Raw genomic sequence first — 23,953 nt, forward strand, 5'->3', positions numbered from 1 at the left:
ATCATCGGTTGTTGACACAAAATCCATTAGGAAACCTACTACATTTTTCTATTAACGGGGGGGGGGGGGGGGGGGGGGGGGGGGGGGGGGGAGGAGAGAGATCTTTAATATGCATTTTCAAACAGACACACCACAGCTTTTGATATACCAATTGTGGGGCGCTGGTTGGGACAGAATAAAGCCCAATTACAAAATGGGTCCACTGAAGTGGTTCGATTTTAAAGCCAAGCACCTCAGACTGGCTTAGCTATATCCCAACTCTCAACTGACTGTATTGGTTTCCATAAATACATTTTACAGCTGGGGGGTTTGGGGCTTTTTTTTTGGTTGGTTGTTGTTGCTTTTTTCAGTTTTTAAGTAAAGAATCCCGTAATATATTTTGTATTGATGTTCCAGAATAATTAGCCAACATCAGGCACAAAGAATGGAATATTGGCATAAACTATACTACTCAAAAGAATTTAAGGGTCAGACGATATTTTCGACATTATTTTCTGAATGTCAATTACATTAGCTAGACCATAATGTCACGCATGGTATTGTTCCATTTTGACGAAAGTGGGTCTAAGCAACCCATAAATGAATTAAAATCCACTGTCACTGACACTGTCGACTAGTTCTAATGGCGAAAACATGCTTACATTTGCACGTAAATTAGGGCGAAAGCGAAAGGTCTGCTAAGTGCCCATAACTTGCTTTTTCACAAAGCGCTTCATTTGCACGCTTTGCACGTGTATTCCATGTTCCCAATGCTCAATTTCTGTATAATTGGAGCTTGCGTTCGTGTACGGTGCACACTCCAAATTCGACAATGGTACAACTTCAACTGAATATCGAAGATCGAGGAAGGGCTATTGCTTGGCTTCAGGATGGCAATACGCAAAGAAATGTTGCTCTGAGACTTGGTGTCAGTCAGAGTGTCGTTGGCCAACTGTGGCAACGGTACCAAGCAACGAATTCTGTTCGAAATCGTCCACGTTCGGGAAGACCCCGAAGCACTACAAATAGAGAGGACCGCTACATCACCAATATGGCTCTACGTCAACGCACAACCACTGCACGCCGATTTCGTGACAATCTGCGGACTGCGACTGGAACTCGAGTGTCTGATCAAACCATACGCAATCGTCTGAGAGCCAATAATCTACGCTGCCGTCGCCAGGCTGTTCGACCACCACTCCTACCACGTCACAGAACGGCCAGATGTCACTGGTGCACGCTTCATCTGCGGTGGCAACGTGTTCAGTGGGGTCGAGTGATGTTCACTGATGAGTCCAGGTTTAGTCTCCAGTTCAACGACGGTCGGGTTCGTGTCTACAGACGTCCTGGGGAGCGCTTCGGTGACGTTAACATTAGACAACGTCACTGGTTCGGTGGTGGCAGCGTCATGGTGTGGGGCGGCATCTCTATCCACCACAGGACCCCCCTCTATGTGGTGGATGGCAATCTGAATGGAATCCGCTATCTGAATGAGATTATCCGGCCGTTGGTTCTCCCAGGCCGTTGGTTCTCCCAGGCCTTCAGCAGATTGGCGGCGGGGCAGTTCTGCAGGATAACAATGCCAGACCCCACCGCGCCAGAGTGGTAACGGACTTTCTCAGACAACAAGGTATTGCCGGGATGGATTGGCCAGCATATTTGCCTGACTTGGCCCCAATAGAGCACGCCTGGGACGAATTAGGCAGGAGAGTTCGGGATAACCATGCCCCTCCGGCCAACCTTCATGATCTGGGTCAACTTCTTATGGCAGAGTGGCAGGCCATTCCCCAAGAGTTCTTCAGACGTCTGATCGACAGCATGAGGCAACGACGTGTCGAGTGTATTCGCGCCAGGGGTGGATTCACACACTATTAAACGAATGTTCTAATGTGTAAAATTTTGACAGCATGTCATGTGACTTTCTTGTATACAGTGACGTTTATTTGTGTTTTTTTGTAAATATGGAACAATAAATAAAAAAATTGGTGTAGTTTACATCATCAATCTAATACACTCTGAAACTTATTTGGTTATAAATTTTTGACCCTTAAATTCTTTTGAGTAGTATATTTAAGGGTTACACACAAAGAAAGTTAGGTAACCCATTTCATTTTCTTAATAACCAATGATGATGATCTCCTAAATTTAATGTGCAAACAAAAAAATGGGTCACACAGAATTAGACTTGGGCGAGTGACATACAAAGAAATACAATCTAAAAATGACTGAGTATGATTTAATGTTCAACTTAACTGGGGGTAGGAAGAGTGTGAGGGTGTCAACAAACATAACTTTGACCTACATTTACAAATAGCCGTCTGAAATAATTACTTTTCAGATGTAATGAATATTGTTTTATGTGACAAGGAACATCCTTTGTCTTGTGGTGTTGCTATCCACCACCAAACATTTTCTATACACGCATCACAAGAAATATTTGGAGGAGGTGAATCCAACATAAACACACAAACATCCTTACAAGTCACAAGATGCTTATCCATGGTTTTTCACAGGCAGTGACTGGATATCCGAAACTGCATGGAAATCCATTATTTACAAATCAAGTTACATAGGCCATCAGTCAGACTGGGCATAGCTGCACCTAATACCCTAAACCTTTTTATTAAAATCTGCATATTATTTTATATAAACTAATGGCCTTTCCATGTCCACGTCATCTAACAAAATGTTAGTTACTACTGGAATTGCTGGCAAAACACGCTGTTTACAAAGTGCAAATGACGAGCCAGAACCCTCTGAAAGGTAAGAAAGGCAGTTTGGTGATGACTTATGGACATGATCGTGTGGCTCTAATGACATAATCTGGTGAATGTGATGACAAGTCAGGCTCTGATAATGATAATAAATGCCCCAGTGAGTCCTAGTGCAAGAGACAGCCAACAGCCATTCAACAGGCACAGCTCATCCATGCAATGCAGCGTTACTACACACAGTAGCTGACAAGACCCGATAACCTCTTTTCATCAAACACTCATTACACAGACCCATGCCAATCTCACCACTACCAGGCAGTGCAGACTGTGGCCAATCCAAATTAATGGTGACAGCAGCATCTTGATCTCTGCTAATAACAATTTGCAGCATTGAAAAAAAATGAGTTATTGCATGTATCTTCTCAAGATTACCTTACTTAGCAGTCAGATTAGCAGCGTTTTAGTATCATGAATGTCATATGCTAGTAATGAAACTTTTTGCTCTTAATAATTAGTAGTACATGACAATTTATTACAAAATATTTATGGTACTGAAATACATAGATAATATTCTCTTTATATCTCAATTTTATATAATTTTTGTAAACCTCACTCTGACGGTAATTTCAATCAGGCACTAATTGTGTATTCAGACCCACTGTGTTGTTGCTTATAGACGTTTATTGGATTATAATATAATTCAAAGATATCCAAATTCTTGTTAACCCCTCAGGGCTTTAGACTGCATCAAAATTGAGGTGATAATGCTGTGCCCAAAATAATCATGTCCAAATTAAGTACAAACATGCTGACCTCAAAATTTTTAATTTCTGAATATAACTCTACAGCAGCTGTTAATGACAGTACTGAACTAAAACAACCTTCCTGCACTCAGAAAAGTTAAAAGTCTCCATTGTGCCCAAATTAGTGAGATCTAAAGCCCTGCACCGTAGCACACATTTGAGCACAGTGTTTGAAGATAAAACCAGGCAAATAGAAATTTCTGGGTATAGGTATATTTTAAATGATGCCAGGCACCCAGAATAGGCACAGTACTACCGTTTTGTGTTTTTGTTTTCCGGACTGGCCATGAATGTTGCACATTTGTTACTTATTTGCATCAAAACTTTTCTACGTTACTAGTCAATGAAAATATTTCTTAATTTCTACCCCCTGGAAATATAAATCAGATGCAGAAACTGAAATGAATAACATATTCAGCCATTCACTGCTAGAATTGTTATTTTATGCAAAGCTAAATGAAAAAGGAAAGGAATGTGTCTCCCTAGTACAGCTAACTACAGCTAACAAGTCATGTCATTTACTCTGGAAGGAAGGAAATGTTTTATTTAATGACGCACTCAACATATTGTATTTACGGTTATATAGCGTCAGACAGATATTGAAGAGGAAACCCGCTGTCGCCACTTCATGGGCTACTCTTTTCGATTAGCAGCAAGGGATCTTTTATATACACCATCCCAACATATTTACTCTATTAAGCTTAAAAAAAAGAACTGTGCTACATAGGCTGCTATTAAAAATTAGCAGCAAATGGGTTTTTTTATGTGCATTTGATCAAATAGGATAGTACATCTGATTCTGAATGAAATGGAAAAACCAATAGGTCCACTGAGGGGAATAGATCCTATGACACACCAAACAAAGAGATTGTGCAAATAAAACAATGCTTGATAAAATGAAACTTGCATGTAGTCAATATTGTGACACATGGTCAAATATAGGCACCACACCACACATAGTTTGGGAGTATTTTGTAACGTGTTTGATGAGATATAAAAATTAAAAAAAATTCCCGGTTCGAGTTTCGTGCTGTATATTTTACTTTCAACATTAAGGAACAATTCCATTAACTTTGTGAAGGAACAAAGAAAGAAATGTTTTATTTAATGACGCACTCAACACATTTTATTTACAGTTATATGGCATCAGACATATGGTTAAGGACCACACAGATTTTGAGAGGAAACCCGCTGTTGCCACTACATGAGCTACTCTTTCCGATCAGCAGCAAGGGATCTTTTATTTGTGCTTCCCACAGACAGGATAGCACAAACCATGGCCTTTGTTAAACCAGTTATGGATCACTCGTCGGTGCAAGTGGTTTACACCTACCCATTGAGCCTTGCAGAGCACTCACTCAGGGTTTGGAGTCTGTATCTGGATTAAAAATCCCATGCCTCGGCTGGGATCCGAACCCAGTACCTACCAACCTGTATACCAATGGCCTAACCACGCCGCCACCGAGTCTGGTTGTGAAGGAACAATACCACTAACTTTTATTAGTCATCATGGGTTTGGGAAAAGCCAGAGTTAACATCAAAACCTCTCTTATGTGTCTAACAGATGTTCCACCATAGCCTGGCTACATAATACCTCCTGCAGACCACAGCATCATACATTTACTAGCTGTCTGCTTTCATGTTTTTACACTGAAAAGTAACCATGCTCACTGCAAGTTTTCTATGTTTATGTTGTCAATAACACTGAATATATGGCTGAATAGATACCATGTTTTCATGTTAAACAACAAAACAGCTAATGGATGACTGAACGTAACCAACAATACTTGCATGCTTTTCAAGTTTGCAGAAAATTAGTAGCAAAAGTTATAACTTTGCTTCTAATATGGTTATCTCTTAAAGCCAACACACATCTTTGCTGTAACCCAACAAATGGTTGGCCCAAATAATTTTGTTTACAAAATGTAATATAATTAACAGAAGTTGAATACCGTATTTTCCTGTGTATTATGCGCACTTTTTCCCCAGAAAATACAGGTTAAAAATGGGGGTGCGCACTATACATAGCAATAGAAAAAATATATTTTAAAAATGTCCAGCGATCACCCATGAAAAATCGCCAATCGGTAGTTTACGGTACTTTACAGGTTATTGACTAGGTTCATCACAACGAAACGCCAAAACCCTCTTAAAAATCGCTTTTCACTTGTGATGTTTGTAATAAATGCAAAATAAATTTACAAAAGTATCCATACCTCGCCAAAAAGTGCACAAAAATTACAAAACTGGACCGTAAATATTTTTAATTTCCATGAGATTTAATTCGGCCATTTCCGGCAAACCGGAAATATACCACACTATTATAAATTTAGAAATCTCGCGCATTCATGTTAGCCACGAGAACGAAATGTAATATGCTATATTTTTGTTTTCATATATTTATTAGTAATTTACAGTGTATGGGGTATATAACTGTTTTGATTTATGCACGTGTGAGTGTGTGACATGTAAGTACGCAAGTACTAGCCTTTGTTTAATGTGACATGTAGGTCTGTGTACTCAAATACCTAACTTAAGTTTTGTTTCTTGAATATACCGCTTCTTTCGCTTTTTGTTAATTTTGGTGACGGGGAAAATGGTACATCTTGCATTAACTATCGATTTTGTGGTTTAAAAAAACGGTGTGCATTATATTGTGGTTTATGTTTTTTTTCTTGGAATAAACGTTCAAAGTGGGGGATGCACATTATAGACCGGTGCGCATAATACATGGGAAAATACGGTAGTTAAAGTTTGTTTTGTTTAACAAAACCATTAAAGCAATAGGATGTCAAACATTAGGTAATTCTGATATATACTCTTAAGAAAGGAAGCCAGTTACATTTTCCCATTAGTATAGTAAGGGATCTTTTTGTATGCCTTTGATAAACCAGTCGTGGTGCATTGGCTGGAACGAGAAATGGCCCATGGTCCACAGACAGGACTTGGATCTTAGACTGACCACACTTCAAATGAGCACTTTACTACTGGGCTACGTTCCACCCCCTCAAACCACTAATAACATGGTTACAGTAGATCTATTTTTCAAGGGATGTCTTAATTTTAAGTACTGTTAGAATCATCAGTTTGTCAAAAATATTTTCAGATTTAAAAAAAATATTAGTTGCAATGCTTACCAGAAGCAATTTGATGAAGAAAAACAGGAATTTGCAACTGACAACTTTGAAGTGGGATCAATTTCAGCTAAAAAGTCAAAGTTACACCATAGCCAGCTTCTCTCTGTAGGGACACAAGTTAATGATACACAGGAAAAGGGCAAACAGAGGAAAGTAACAAAATGTGCTATTAATTTGCTGCTAAATTAGGAGGAAATGTAATAATGACCCGGCATTTGCACTAATCTTCGTGACTCACTTGCTATATATTTAAAATTGTCCATCATAAATACTGGATTGGGTATTTTAGTTGCAATTAATGTAATTATAATGCACTTTGCTGGCAAACACTCAATAAATATTTCTGACATTTAATGTTGACAACTAGCTTTTGTAGCTAGTCGTATATGGTCAGTTCTAATTGTGTATACTGAAAAATGCTTATTTTTCACATGCAGTGAAACCCCTCAAAACCGAACCTCAGTAAAGCAAAATTTCCTCAAAACTGGGGTTTTTTTTTTAATGATTCTGTAATTTAACACTACATTTTACACTTCTAAACTGAACACCCAACAAATTATCCAGTCCCAGTGTGTTGATTTAATGTAATTTGTACCTAAAAAAACACACAATCATAGCTACAACAATATTTATGATGCTCCAAATATCACCTAGGCCAATTATATGATTACAAGCAAGACTAAAATGCAATATGCACATTTTCGACATAGCTGTCAGAGTTGTATGTACAAATAATAAAGCAAACAATTAAATTTTAAATGGTAGCTTTTATTTTTTAAATAACGTAAGAATCATTACAACATGTCACATGATTTGCCTTCTAATCAAACCATTTTTGCACAATGAAGTATGTTTTTTCTTTCCATGTTTTCATTCTCATTACTGCTCCTAATTCTACTATTGTGATTTCTATAAAATCGATGGTATCCATAACTGTAGTTTATATTAACATATTTTTGTAAAAGTTGTTTAAAAATTAAAAAATTAAATAGATAACAAAAGTCATTAACATACATCATTCCAGCCCTATAAAGGATCTTTTGATTTATAGGAAACATTTTTACTTGAATACTGCCAATCAAACTGAGACCCAGTACAGTTCAAGGCTAGATACAAATAATTTAGACATCTATCAGGTAAATACGATGTGATTGAACAAGTCGAACTATAATGGCTTTCACCATAGCATTATTAATGAACCACAAATGTGTATATTGTACAGTATGACTGAGGAATACACTCAACGGTTCTCGCTCAATGAAAGGATTAGTCTATTAGTCTTCAACTATACTCCCAATTCTTTTCACTGAAATTTTATTGTCATTTGCATAAAAAGTATTGCAGCTTAAGAAAATGTTAATAGGTAGTGACATTAAAAGTTTTATTCTTGATCTCTTGAAGGCAAGTAAAGCTGAACTCTTCACCCAGATGACAATGTGTCACACCACTATCACTTGTGTTTCCATTTTCTCTACTTCGTTTAACACTGACATTGGGGCCATGTCATTATTCAAAATTTTCGATTAACAACTTGACTAGCTTTATGTGACCTTTAGGAAACAGCTCTGAAGTGTCATGCACCATTGAAAGCTTAAAGCCGTCGCCTCGGAGACAACATAAAGTAAATCAATATCAAGATTGAATACACACAGATCTATATACTCTCCTCTTTTCATATAATTACTTGCACGCTTTGAGCTGTCCAAACAAAAAACAAAACCCATACAAGTTGCAGCAAGTTTGGACAGAGGCTGTTTTAATGCTAAACAAGTTCTCTCCCTTATTAATAACAGGTACTAGTGTAAACAGTGAACTCGCCTAGCACAACTGAAGGAAGAATTTCATAACACTGAAGTATTTGTTTTCATGTGTATTCTAAAACTGATACTTGATATGCATCTAAGAAATGAACACAACATGCATTTTATTAATCACTGTTGTAGTTGTGCAACACTGCTGATCAATAGTGAAGAAAGAAATATTTGTTTAATGAACATGTTTTGATCAATAATAAAGCTACACGTCACAGGTATACCAGAGGTTGTAATATATGTTTTTCTGTCTGTCGGAAATCACATACAAAACACAATCATCCCTTGTTGATATTCAGTACCCGTAACCTATGTGATAGCATTATATTTTCTGTTATGTTTTAGATAGTGTCGAAACAACTTTATTACACAATAGACACCAAACAGCCTTAGTTTAAAACTGTACTGAGGTGTTGTTAAATACTTCTTTCTTTTAAAATTATCACAATTCTGTCTGAATGATCCTAGGCAGGGTTTCTGCCAGAGAATACAAAGGGTAAAGTTTTGGAAATTAATGGACACATGTTTATAATTTTTAGAAACATTGTATAAGAGAACGGCTGTTTAAAATTTGTCAAAGTACATGAAGGAAGGAAGGAAGGAAAACGTATTATTTAACGACACACTCAACACAATGAGGTTTTTTCGGTTCTATGGCGTCAGGCGTATGGTTAAGGACCACACATATTGAAAGAGGAAACCCACTGTCGCCACTTCATGGGCTACTCTTTTTGATTAGCAGCAAGGGATCTTCTATATGCACCATCCCACAGACAGGGTAGGACATACCACAGCCTTTGATATACCAGTTGTGGTGCACTGGCTGGAATGAGAAATAGCCCAATGGGCCCACCAACAGGGATCGATCCCAGACCGACCGTGCATTGAGAGGGCGTTTTACCACTGGGTTACGTCCCACCCATAAAATACATGAAATGCAATGTTCAATTTCAAAAGATTTCAACCACCTAGCAGGGGAACTTATGATCTGTTGTTTTCATTACGTACCCTCAAATTACTTTTTGGCTGAAATCCTGCTAGGTTCAAATTACATTTACAGGGTAAGTACAACACCTAGTATTAGAAACAGAGTTGGTAAGTATGTGATTAACAAAAATTAAATTGTGTATGTATCATAACACTAATAATAATAATTTACCAATCAAGGAGCACTGGTTGGAGGATACATTTTATACCCCAGATTCAGTGTTGGTTTATTTTATTTAACAACATCAGTAGAGCACATTGATTTATTAATCATTGGCTATTGCATGTCAAACATTTAGTAATTTTGACATATAGTCTTAGAGGAAATCCGCTAAATGTTACCATTAGTAGCAGGGGATCTTTTACATGCACCATCCCACAGAGAGGATAGTACATACCACAGCCTTTGATGTACCAGTCGTCGTGCACTGGCTGAAACAAGAAACAGCCCAATGGGCCCACCGATGGGGATCAATCCCAACCCAACCACGCATCAAGAGCATGCTTTATCACTGGGCTATGACCCTCCGCTTTTAGTAATGGGCATGTATGTATTAATTATTAGAGAACCAATATACTGATAAAATATCTTAGATGCAGGTAGGTACTGGTGAATATTTTAGGTAAAGAACGAGTGGTGGTTCAAGGTTAAGAGGTGGAGACTGACAGGGGTGGGTGCATAGAAGTGAAAACAGCAGACAGAGAGGTAGATTAGAGCTTCAGTGAATAGTGTGGCCAGGTCAGTCAATGAGAAGTGAACACATCTGCCGGGCCAGACGTCTAATCATACAGACATCACCCAATACTTAATAGTAGTAATTGTTTAAATTTATACAACTAAAAAGAAAATTTACTTATTGCCAGCTCTTAAAACCTATTTCAAGTTCATGCCCACCTGTACTGAGATCGACAACTAATGGATACCACTTCATATGTAAATCTCTTAACTTGACACAAGCTGTGGCAAACACTTACCTTCATAGTGCATAAAACAGGTGTTGATATTTCTCGTCTAGTCTTCAAGTGCACCAAAGGCAGCCATGACACTTTTTCCCTCCAGGTTTCTAAGAAGTGGCTTAGTTTGTGATCATTTTAAAAGATAATTTATTTTTGAGCAAAACATTGTGGGATAAGTCAATAGAAATCACGGTGATCAAGGTATGCGGGATTCTCTTACATGACAGAATTACCTGTCCCCTTTATCTGCTACCTGTAAAGGTTGTCTCACTGGTGATTACAGCAATTCTTTTCATCATGGCCAGTGTGGAAAACCTACTGTAAATGTCACTGGTTATCTCGTAAATCCCACAAAATACCGTTAAGATTTGGTGTCACTATGTTCTTCAACAACATGCTAACAAGTTTAAAAAGTATATTTCATACTGTCTATGCAATGATGTATTAAGTTAATTGTTTACTTACATACATAACTCTGTATTAATAGTTAGTTTTTTTTAATAAACCAGTTTTCTTCAAAATGCTAAAATATTTACTAGTGAATTGATAGATAATACCATATTTTAAATATATCTGACCTCTGAAAATTGGGAAATTGATGTGAAATATTCATGAAAATTGAAAATTGGTGTGAATCATTTATGGATTATACAAAAACAAATTCAGGTAATGCATTTCATTTTTACATAACCCTCCATAACCATATAGGCCTAAAGATGTCCTAAATTTAAAACTTTGTATATATTCATCTGGCTATTTTAGCTTTTCAGGGCATCCTGCAGCTACATTGCTCTGTCAGAAAGAAAGTACATGGGTATAGTTACGCCTTATGGTGTATGTTCGACAATGGCAAAACATTGCTTGTGGACCGATTCTAAAAATAGAAGGACAGCCTTATCGCACTGTCGATGCCATGCCATGTGTTTGTGTACACGACAGTTCAATTTCACATAACCATTTTCATTTTTTTTGCAAAATCTGCATTATCGATGTCACATTGTCGATGCCAGAAACAAATAAATATGTGCGAGAATAAAAAAAATAAGGTGAGAAATAGACTGTGTACGTGATGCACAAACAAAATGATCATTCTCACAACTTTCAGAGGCCTGTATAAGACTGAAATATATTTTATGCCTTAATATATTTCATGTTTAATTGAAAATAATTTCTAACAAGCAAGTTATCATGTACATAAAAATAAATCAACTGATGATTTGTCAAATATAGTTTTAAGTTGTGACTTGTAATGAAGCCATCTTTTAAAAACAAAAGAAGTAAATTATATCTTGGAAATGTGAATGATTGTATACATTTGATACATTTGATCATCTACAATATACAAATGTTGGCCTAATGGTGTGTACTTTTGGTTCAAAATAGAGAAAAAAGGTCTAATTAATATTAAAATGACAGACCCTAGTTTTTAAACACAAAGGCAAATTTTTCACTATTAGAATGTTTATGATCACTAAAATCAAAGATTACTTTTATTTTATTGTTTACATTATCCATTTCCGTACAACCAAAATGTTTTTGTTTTTTTAAATGCAGTTGTGTCTGAAAAGAAACGGTTATGTATATAAGCTCTAGTCTACGTTTTATGGGTATTTCCCCATTTTTAGGGTATTTCCCCGTTTTAAGGGTATTTCCCCATTTTAAGGGTATTTCCCATTTCAACATCATATGGTTTTTTACTCTGTTGTAACTTTATCCAAATGTGCTACAGCTTTGTAGATTAACTAAACTTAATTAAGTGTCCATTTTTACGGGTTAAAACTAGAATCTGCAACTTTAACGCAATCTGTTTTTGGGTTTTTTGTAATTTGCGTGTAAAGAAATAACTTGTGATCAAACATTCTAGTTATTTTCTAATTAAGTGTTTTTCAATTATACTTTAATCATTTATATGTAAAAGGGATGTCATTAGTAAGCAGTTGCCTGCAAATTTTAGCAACCTATTTAATAGATATTTGCCAGGCATAGAATTACAAAGAATACATGCTTCCTAAATAAACGTTGTTATTTTACATAATTTGTGCATGTTGATAATTTTGTTATTTGAAAGCTTGTCCCGGATTGATTAATATTCTTCAGCCATTCATAAAAAATGGAAATAGACACCTGTAATTTAATTTCCACCTGTTATTTCTATTTTCAGTGACAACATTGAGTAAACTATATAAACCTATTTTGAACCACTTTATATATGAACAGCACATTAAACTTTATGATGTACTGTAACATGCACTAACAAACATACAATCACTGAATAAACAGTAAAAGCATATATAATCTTGACAAATGAAAGCTAACTAAGATATGCTATCTTTATTGCCTCTTTAAAGGGTTTTATATCCAAGATAAACTTGAGACAAATAATTTATATTGATGTTTCCCAATTTGTGTGTGTGTGTGTGTGTGCGCGCGTACGTAGTGAGTGTGTGCGTGTATGTAAATTAATCTATAATTAAATAACTTAATGTGGTTGTCAAAGGAACCAACCCCTCGGTGGACTCATTCTCTTATTGGGAATGATCTTGTTTCATCCAATGCCAACTAGTATATCAAAGGCTGTCCGTTATGTCAGAAAGTACATATAAAAGATCACTTGCTGCTATGAAAACATGCAGGGGGTTGCCTCTAAGACAATGTAATTGTCAAATGTTTGACATAAAATAGCTGATGATTAATAAATCAATGTGATCTAATGGTATTGTAACTTTTCATAATACTCTCAGGTAAGTGCTCTACCAGTGAAATAACAAAAGCCCCCACCCCAACCCCCAAACCCATCTAAAAGAAATCATACTTGTAATATTTCAAGCCGAGAATATGTATGTATATAAGAATGTAATGTACAGGTGCCAGAATATAAATACTTACTGTTTACAATACATATAATGGTAACACACGCAAAATACATCAAGTGCATAAGGTAGAAATAATCAATACATTTATGAAGAAAACATCCTGGCTACAATAACATTAAATACCAAATTTGTTATTGAATACTTGAAAATTGCTCTAACCTTTGCAAATAATAGTATACCTTAATCCAAATTAATAAAAATGATTAATATGGATTATGGCAACACGAGTTCTGCAAGGTACAGGTAATGAGTTGTCACCATGACAACCTGGATGCAACGCATGACATGCTGGTTATATACCTGAGAAGTAAGCCAGTTCAAAAGGTAGAATTAATATCTACAGCACACAGCAAAACATTTGCACAAGATATTACTGCACTTATCCCAAAACAAATGGTTGGCATGGCTGTAAAACACTTGAACATACACTTTTCATCGTATTTGAAAGGTGCATAGATCACATTTGGAAAGGCCTGTGTTTTATGTACATGGGTTTGGAGATATTTGCTGTATGGATCTATTAAGTCCTGCAGCAAGTTTACACTGGCACTAATAAGCCTGTGGGCAAATAATTGCCAGAATTCTTGATGCTTATGTCAAGATAACGTTGTCAATGCTGCCACAAGCTGGCTGCCAAAAGACCTGACCTGTGACTTTCAGTAATGTAGTCACAACTTTATGACGAGGAATAAAAAAAAAAAAAAATGTTCTGAATAGGTGTCTTAAAAACATATAGTGATTTGACTGTATACAGAATATCAAAAGAAACTCAGACCAGTTGTGGTCAGTTTGTAATTAGTCGCTTCACTGGATTACAAACGCTCAATTCTGTGAAAACGCTTTATCAACCCGTAATTATCCTTAATCTCAATATGGGTTATTTCCTTCTTTATAAAAACCCAATTTTATGTTTCAGCTAAAGTTATATTTGTCTCTTTTCTGGTATCCAATATATATTAAAACTTGTGTTAAGCAATCACCTGTTGGAGTGATACGTGGCTTCAACATGCTTGTATTAGACAATGTAGAAGAATATGCTGCAAACTGAGTGGATGCTTTACAAACTGAGTGGAATTTGTAACTAACTGAAATGGAATTTGTAACTAACTGAAGAATAAACAATGAAGTTGAAAAAAATACTAAAATAAAAAACACAAATATTGTTTAATTCATTTTATTTTAGGATGTGGGGTGGGACAATAAATACATATACATCACAAGTATTACAGACATAAAATATTGGCATAAAACCATAGCGAGAAAAAAATGTATTAAATATTGATGGACTTGTTAACTCTTGCTAGGGCTCAAAAATAAGAAGCACAATTGCATCCGCCACCTGCCTAGATAATGTAACCACAGCATTGCCTGACAGTGGAAGAGAGATAATAGGGATATAATCAGAACTAATTACTACCACCTGTAGTACTCCAGGGAGAGACAACATTTATGTCATATTCAATAAACTGCCAACACACATGCAAGCAGGTCTCCACAACAAACACACTTTAATTAGATCTTACCTGGACCAGTTCATCTACATGTCCAATATCTACACTTTCAATATTCATGAATGAACATACAAGTAATCTAGCACATATAGTATTAAGGCAGTGACATACTTGGTATCATCTTGGCATCTAATTTAATTCAATGTATCCTGGTGAAGGTATATTTTTTGGTGTTGTTTTTCCCCCCATTATTCAATGCATGTCAACCCTTGCTTTGTTTTTAAGCTATGACAAAACCTAAGTCAACACTAAAAAAAAGAAAGAAGTTATAATCCCCACCCACAACTGTAATAGTCAATTGGCCAGCAATATACACATATATATATATATACACTGAACAAAAAAAGAAACTTCCGATTTGTACATATAGTATTTGTTGTGTTAAAGAATTCATTGTGTAATGAAATTATATACCGTATTTTCCCATGTATTATGTGCACAGGTGTATAATGCGCACCCCCCACTTTGAACGTTTATTCTAAGAAAAAAAACATGAACCACAATATAATGCGCAGAGGTTTTTTTAAACCACAAAATCGACAGTGAATGCAAGATGTACCGTTTTCCCCATTACCAAAATTAATGAAAAGCGAAAGAAGCGGTATATTCAAAAAACCAAGAAACAAAACTTAAGTTAGGTATTTGAGTACACAGACTTACATGTCACATTAAACAAAGGCTAGTACTTGCGTACTTACATGTCACAGACTCACACGTGCATCAATCAAAACAAAGTTATATACCCCCCCATACACTGTAAATTACTAATAAATATATGAAAACAAAAATATAGCATATTACATTTCATTCTCGTGGCTAACGTGAATGCGCGAGATTTCTAAATTTATAATAGTGTGGTATATTTCCGGTTTGCCAGAAATGGCCGAATTAAATCTCATGGAAATTAAAATTATTTACGGTCTCGTTTTGTAATTTTTGTGCACTTTTTGGCAAGGTATGGATACTTTTGTAGATTTATTTTGCATTTATTACAAACATCACAAGTGAAAAGCAATTTTTAAGAGGTTTTGGCGTTTCGTTGTGATGAACACGGTCAATAACCTGTAAAGTACCGTAAATTACCGATCAGCGATTTTTCATGGGTGATCGCTGGACATTTTTAAAAGAAATTTTTTCTATTGCTATGTATAGTGCGCACCCCCATTTTTAACCTGTCTTTTCTGGAAAAAAAGTGTGCATAATACACGGAAAAATACGGTAGGTAGTATTAGCCTTGAGCTGTATTATCAGGATTCATGAATTTTATCGATTATTTTTGGACTGTTAATCGTCGACAACGTGAAATTCAATTTGCACGTGCATGCATGGTTCGACATGTCTCGTGTAGTATTCGGTCAATCTGTTTTACTTGTCTTACTGACACTGTTGTCAAGTGAACAAAAACGCTTCAAAATTTGAAGAAAAAAAAACGTTTTTTACATTGTAGCATTTTTAGTATGCCAAGAATACCCAATAATTTACGCAAACGGGCGATTGGCATGCTTGATGCTGGCATGTCGACAGAAGACGTTGCAAGGCATGTTGGGAGTTCTAGTCGAGCAATACGAAATATTCGCGTAAGATTTCGAACGATAGGAAGCACCAACGACTTGCCACGTCGTGGACGTCCGCGTGTTACGTGTGGTCAAGACTGCTATATCATGAACACGCATTTGCACAATCGATTCCAAACTGCCACTGCTACTGCTGCTAACACACCTGGGCTTCATAATAACCGAATCAGTGGGCAAACTGTTCGTAATCGTCTGCGGGTTTACATGCACAATGTCCTTACGTCGGATGCGTTTTAACGCAACGTCATCGTCTAAATCGTCTTAATTGGGCACGTGTACACACTCGTTGGATATGGCGACGCTGGAATACCATTCTTTTTTCGGATGAATCCAGATTTTCTTTACAACGTGGTGATGGCAGGGTGCGCGTTTACTGTATGAGAAATGAACGTTGTGTTCTTGGACGAGATCGTTTCAGGGGTGGGGGTTCTGTCATGGTCTGGGCAGCCATTGCCCATGGTTATCGTTCACCACTAGTCGTCATTGATGGCAATTTAAATGCTCAACGTTACCACGATGACATTCTCACTCATCACGTCATTCCTCTGTTCCATAACGCCGCCAACATCTCGATTTTTCAGCATGATAATGCCACCTCTCATACAGCTAGAGACACTGTACATTTTCTTAGGACAAATAACATTGATTTCATTGATGACTGGCCCGCTAAAAGTCCTGATCTCAACCCCATCGAGCATGTCTGGGATAGTCTGGACAGACGATTGAGGCGTCATCCCAACCTACCCGCTAACGTCAACGAACTTCGTCAAGCGCTCATTCAGGAATGGAACAATATTCCACAGGCGGAAATCAACACTTTAGTCAATTTTATGCGCCTGCGATGCACTGCATTGGTCAATTCAAGAGGTGGTCATACCAGTTATTAAGTGGGTGTTGTTGTTTTTAACCCCTACCACACTTGGTCAAAATTTCTCCCAGTTTCTGTTAACCTATGGCCATGATTTTTGCACCAAACGATGCATCATGGAACACTCTTTAAACGCATATATAACAATTATTCCCCCGGTTTGTTTTCATCAAGTTATGTTCAAGCAAAGTTAGCGGAAGTTTCTTATTTTGTTCAGTATATATATTTAATATTTAAATGGAGTATTGAGAACAAATGAAAGATATATAGATCTAAATAAACTTTCAGCTTAATCTAAGGCCACACACGAATTGTTTTTTTGAAGGAGGCAATGTTGGAGGATGGAATAAAAATAAAAATAAAATTCACCCAATTCCTGTTATTTTTATTGTTTTGTATTACGAATGTTTTCAGTAAGAAGTTCGGGATGGAGGAGAAATAAAAATAAAAAAGATCCAAAAAGGTTCCCAGCCTTGAAATACTGAAGTGCTGTGCATGAGAGGTAACTACTATCCATCAGGCCCAAAGTAATATAAAAATACAAGCCAAGATTTAAAAAAAAAAGATACAAATTGTTTTATTAATATTTCAGAAGGGTAGGGTATAAATTAAAATATTAACACCATTCAAAGCATTCAAAGCATACTTTGCACTATTTTTAATGAAAATTCATTAAGATAAAATTTAACATACATATTAATTAAAATATCAGGGGAAAGAACGATTCTTCGGCACTCCGTTTCAGATGCGATTGAATTCCACTTTTCTATACACTACTCCACTTCAGGTTGCACCACACAAAATAAAATACTTTTGGGTCGAAGCTGAAAGTGCACCGACAAAATCTTACGGAGTGGGATTTGTATGGGGCGTGTAAACACTGAATCACAAAATCAAAGGTAAATGCAAGATGTAGTTTTCCACCTGTTACCAAAATTAACTAAAAGCGAAAACAGTGGGATATTTAAGAAACAAAACTTTAGTTAGGTACTTGCGTACATAGACCTACATGTCACACAAAACGTAGGGTAGTACTTGTGTACTTACATGTCACCCCCATTTTTAACCTGTATTTTTTGGAAAAAAAGTGCACATAATACATGGGAAAATACAGTACTTTTATTTATTTCATATTTCCCGACACTGCCTCTGTAAAAATCATAAGTAGGCGAAAAATTAAATAAAAAATTGGCTGAAAACTGAATTTGAATTTTTTTTTAATTTTGGCAAAATGAATGTCGGCGGATACATAATCCGAAAAATAAAACAAGTGTGGCCTAATCCTGAATGCCATTGTATTTGTTAAATAGGCGTACAAACACGAACATGCATGGGGAAGGGGGGAGGGGGTGGGACGTAGCCCAGTGGTAAAGCGTTCGGTCTAGAATCAATCCCCATCAGTGGAACCATTGGGCTATTTCTTGTTCCAGCCACTGCTCCACAACTGTAACAAAGGCTGTGGTATGTACCATTCTGTCTGTGGGATGGTGCATATAAAAAATCCCTTGCTGCTTATCGAAAAGAGTAGCCCATGAAGTGGGACAGCGGGTTTCCTCTCTCAATATCTGTGTGGTCCTTAACCATGTCTGACGCCATATAACCGTAAATAAAATGTGTTGAGTGTGTTGTTAAATAAAACATTTCCTTCCTTCCTTCCATGGAGAGTCTTGCTCCCACCACATTAAAATACCGCATAAATTCACAAATTTATTTGTTTTTAGTTGGGGATAACTGCATACTGAGTAGTTTTTTATTTACTTTAGTTGCATCCCCTCCCTAAAAATACTTTGTATTCACCAAGTATGTGACAGAGTAGAAAGTATACCAACATGGGAAATAATATGTACAGTATATTACATCAGAGACACTTTCACAGACTACTTATTGCACACTAGGGGCAAAATGTGTGTATATAATAAATGTTGCATTATTCATGTCCAACTTTGTTGGAAAATTTATATGCATGCATTATTTTAACTGCAAATATGCACTAGTTACAGATACCAACAGTTAATTGCAAAATTTACATGCCACAAACATATGCTTAAGGTGCACATTCGTGAGAAAAAAGACCCTTCCAATATTAATTCAGTTTACAGTTTATTCATATTTGATGGAGAAAGAGAAATTCTAACCCTCAAGATACTGTTTCTGATACATCTTCTTTATAGAATCTTTAAGAAAAAGACAGCAAGCTGAACTAATATTCACAGGAAGCCAATTGAAAATGAAATCAGCCCAGTGCAGTAGTGATTTATTTATGTGACCATATTATTTGGAACCAGATTCTTTTTTATTTTAAGATGAACTTTTTTAATATGATGATCTGACAGCTATTGATTCATAAACATCCCTGGCATATTAGCTCAGAATGAAAGCTATCTTCCAACTGTTATCTCTGCCAGGCAGCAGGAACCTTAATGAGACTTCACTTTAATCATGTTTTCTCAAGAGATACACACATGCGATATTTCTAACCTGTCAGTGACCAAAAACACTTAAACCATGTCAATCACTAGTCTATCATCATTCAAAGTTAAAAGTTAAAGTTTGTTTTGCTTAACAACACCAGTGGAACACACTGATTTATTCATCATTGGCTAATGGATGTCAAACATTTGGTAATTCTGACATATTTTTTTATTAGCAGCAAGGGATCTTTTATATTAGTCCGACCGCGAACAACTAAACCCAAATTTAGGGTATTAATTTATTTGTTTGTTGATTATACATGTTTAGGACATCTATTTCACACATCTGAAGGATGACATCATGTCACCTTTGGGAATTTTTAGATTTTAAAATGTATTTATTTACCATATATTGCAGTGTATTAGCAGACTTTTGAAGTCTTAAAATACTTTCTAAAAGAAGAAAGTCAGCTTATATAGAGAGGCAACAAACTGGTTAATAAAATCCTGATCGAAAACACTCCCAAACGCGACTTACAAATTTTGATCAGACCCATTACAGCCTTTCACAGCTTATGTAACAATAATTTGTGCACAGTATAAATAAAATACCTCATCATGCAATATTATGTACTTTTTTGTTCTTGAATGCATTATAAGTTTGATGAATAATAATAAAAATTACTTGTTTTATTGTCATTTCAATGTTCTTTCCAACCGTCCGCCATCTTGGTTTGACAGGACCAGTCTTTTATATAGCAAATTTAAGATACAAAATGGGTGTTTATTCTTCAAAAAAGTATTATTATATTTATAATATTACTGATTTGCTGAGTGGGTGTATTAAATTGTAAAGTGTCATAAAACATTTAAGATCATTATTAACATTACCAACTGAAAAAACATAACATGAATTTAATGACAATAATTACTCTCACTATTGTGCCATATGACAGTGAATAACAGTCACGGACCACATAATCTTTTGTTTCTGTGTGTGTGGGTGGGAACAGGGATTAAACATGCCTTAATGAGTTTATGTTTTGCTGTCCAGCGAATAATTTAATTACTTGTGTGCAGTGATGTTGTTACAGCTTGCATTGTTTATTTTCCCGTTATGATTTATCAGTGTTAAATTATTTTTGCACGGCATGGTAGACATTGCTATTACGATTAACATGTGTGTGATAATTAAAAGGAAAAGAATATAATGAAAAAGAAAAGCACAAATATTTGTTGACAGTATTATTGAAATCAATACAATGTACAACTTGACAAAAGATGACTTCGGCATATACATGAGGCTGATGATTTTGTACTTGATATTTAGGGTCAAACTAAGAGGTCGGCTTATACACGGCAATATACAGTAGCCATTTCATTATCTATAACTGGTAATATTGTCCCAGTAGTAAATATAAAATTAGGAAGGATTCTTGACAAATGTTCCAAGAATTGAGTTTTAAAAGGTTTTAAAAAATGGGTGCCACTGTGAATCTTCACTAATCATTAAAAGTGACATACCTGGGCTAAAAATTCTTGCGAATCTCCAAATCCGATTCGCACAAGCATAAAACATCCAAATCTATTAGTATTCGCGTGAAATATTTCAAAACATTTATTAAATTAAAAAAAAAGAAAAAAAAGTAGTCTGGTCATCGATCTTCAGTTTAAACTGACTTCAAAAGTGTAGCATACATTCAAATCCGTGCATGTTCAAAAGATAGTGGTTTATCAAGACTAGTCTGGCCTGGAGCCAAGCGGTGGTTGGCCCATTTCTATGAACCAAATTGCCAACGACAAAAACCGAAAGGAACATGTTTGTTCAGTTCTTACATAATAACAATAGACAGTAATTAAGTGTTCCCAAATTTAGTCAACATCAAACATTTCTATGTTAGTTCGCTGATATTATGTTCCTAACCTTGAATCACCTGCTCTTTTTAATCAACACATCTTTTTTGTCATTTGTGGAAATGTGCTTCAGTAATATCCTTACAAACATTGAACCAATGCGCAAAATACATCGGCAAAAGTATCCCATGCGCTGTTTACGAATAAGAAAGAAAGAAATGTTTTATTTAAAGACGCACTCAACACATTTTATTTACAGTTATATGGCATCAGACATATGGTTAAGGACCACACAGATTTTGAGAGGAAACCCGCTGTCGCCACTTCATGGGCTACTCTTTCCGATTAGCAGCAAGGGATCTTTTATTTGCACTTCCCACAGGCAGGATATTTGAGCCTTGCAGAGCACTCACTCAGGGTTTGGAGTCGGTATCTGGATTAAAAATCCCATGCCTCGACTGGGATCCAAACCCAGTACCTACCAGCCTGTAGACTGATGGCCTAACCACAACGCCACCGAGGCCGGTTGTTTACGAATAAGCAATCTTCAAAAAGTAATGGGCTGCGTTCTGCCAGACCGAACGGAAAAACCTCCGCCAGACTGGTTTGTGTGTTTCACGGAAAACCAAATGACTACATTGGGAACCAATCAAATAGTTTGCAAACGTTAGTAGAACGTTTGCTGGCTGAACATGGGGCTGGTAAGACACCTAAAAAAAACCACTAACTGTAAAGAAAAAATGGAACAAACAACTAAAAAAAAAAAAGGTTTTTTGGTTTGGGTTTTTTTGCTTTTTGTTTTGTTGGTTTTGGGGTGGGGTGCGGGGTTTGCTTTAAAATTGTATAAACTGTTACTGACAAATTGGTTATTCTTTCCAGTAAATAGTAAGGGTTGTTCTTTTTTAATCCATATAGAGTTAGTAGCATATGACACAGAATTCTATATACTAACACTGCTGATAAAGTTCTTTTCTGAAAATGTTTAGAATTGGAGGATTCCCATGGACTGCTTCCATGGGAATCCACATGGATTCTCGGGAATTTTTTTTAGCCCTGTATACAATATGTTGTTACTTTAAACCTGGCAGAAAGTTAGAAACAAACATTGGGATCCATAAAAAGTAATGAAGTGTGATATTTGAACATCTATATTTTGAAAAGCTGGTTAATTTGAAGCTGCAGTCTTGGCTCACCAGATTATAAAATCATTTACTAATACACAGTAACACTACAGTTTTAACAAAAGTAACATCACCGATGACGATCAATTGCCTTCAATCACCATAAAAATCTTGTCACCTTATTTGTATAATAGTTTTTACCATAATCTCGTGGAAAAGCACTTCCATTTCAGTAATACACTTTTATGTATGTTGATTAGTGAATATAGCCAAAGGGTATCAAAGAATGATGTATGGTAGTATCAAAATCAATGTAGATGATCTATTCTAAATGATAATTAAATAACCAAAGAAAATAATAAAAATACTCCAGATTGCCTTTCCCAGAAACTTGAGGAGTGTAATAAAAATAAAATATATATAATTTTTTGATGCACTCACTTTTATGTTCTTTAAAAACAGAAAAATATACATATTAAAGCCGCACACCCTAGTTCCATCCAGCGAAAATAAATTATAATTTGGTTAATCTACAAACCTGTAACACACTTAGATCACATTTTTATCAAATGGAGTGAAAAAGCAGGTTTTATATCGATAAGTACCATGGGAACCCCCATGTCCCAATTGCCTGAAATAATTTTGAAAGTTTGTATTCTGATGTCACCGGTAGATGTCGCTCGAAGCACAACAATGCCTACGTCACGACAAATTTCACAGACATGGGAGTGCGTTCTTTTCACCTCTCCTGGACATGTTCCAACTGTTCTGTCCTGGTTGTATCCCCTGTCCAGATATCGTAGGACTTAGCAAAATTATTGGTTTTAAGGGTTTGTAACGTTTTGTATTGAGATACTTACTTGTCTGAACTTTATTGTTACTGAAATCTCACAAATGAACAACAACAAATCGGATGTTGATTGCGCAAACCGTGCACGAGAAAACAAACCGAACCAAAATGATAACGGTCACGTGGTATACCAACATCTGTGACACTGAAATGGAAATATCCCGTCTAAAAATAGATTAGACCTTGTCTGCTCAATGGTTTTTTCAGAAATACGAAAAATACATTTTGTGGTATTACAAACACCAGGATTACCAGGATTACCAAAAAACACTTCAGGTGAATGGAAATGTATATTCTAAATAATAAACGGTAAGTAAAGTGCAATTTTATTAGTGAAAAAATGGGTTTAATAGCGAAAAACAACGCCGTAACTAGGGTGTGTCCCTTTAAATCATTTTTTAAAAGTGAAGTTAATGACTGTTTTTGGATCAATTAAAGATGTTAAAGCTTGTTCAAATTAATGTTGCTTATAAGCAAGGGCAACTAGACAAGTGATTCAACAA

General features: G+C 35.9%; 1 protein-coding gene across 12 annotated transcripts in view; it reads right to left on the reverse strand.

Annotated features, from left to right (window-relative positions):
* The window catches only part of LOC121374349 (polypyrimidine tract-binding protein 1-like), a 170,328-nt gene that overhangs the window by 71,306 nt on the left and 75,069 nt on the right, over positions 1-23,953 (reverse strand). The window contains exon 1 of one of the 12 annotated variants that reach the window (XM_041501440.1): positions 10,407-10,427. The exons of the other annotated variants lie outside the window; for them this stretch is intronic. Within the exon in view, the coding sequence (XP_041357374.1) occupies positions 10,407-10,412 (6 nt within the window). The 5' untranslated portion in view covers positions 10,413-10,427. Of the gene's footprint in view, positions 1-10,406; positions 10,428-23,953 lie in introns of those variants that run through there. 12 annotated transcript variants of the gene reach the window in all.

The sequence above is a fragment of the Gigantopelta aegis genome, chromosome 6 (assembly GCF_016097555.1).
Source record: "Gigantopelta aegis isolate Gae_Host chromosome 6, Gae_host_genome, whole genome shotgun sequence".
NCBI classification, from domain to species: domain Eukaryota; kingdom Metazoa; phylum Mollusca; class Gastropoda; order Neomphalida; family Peltospiridae; genus Gigantopelta; species Gigantopelta aegis.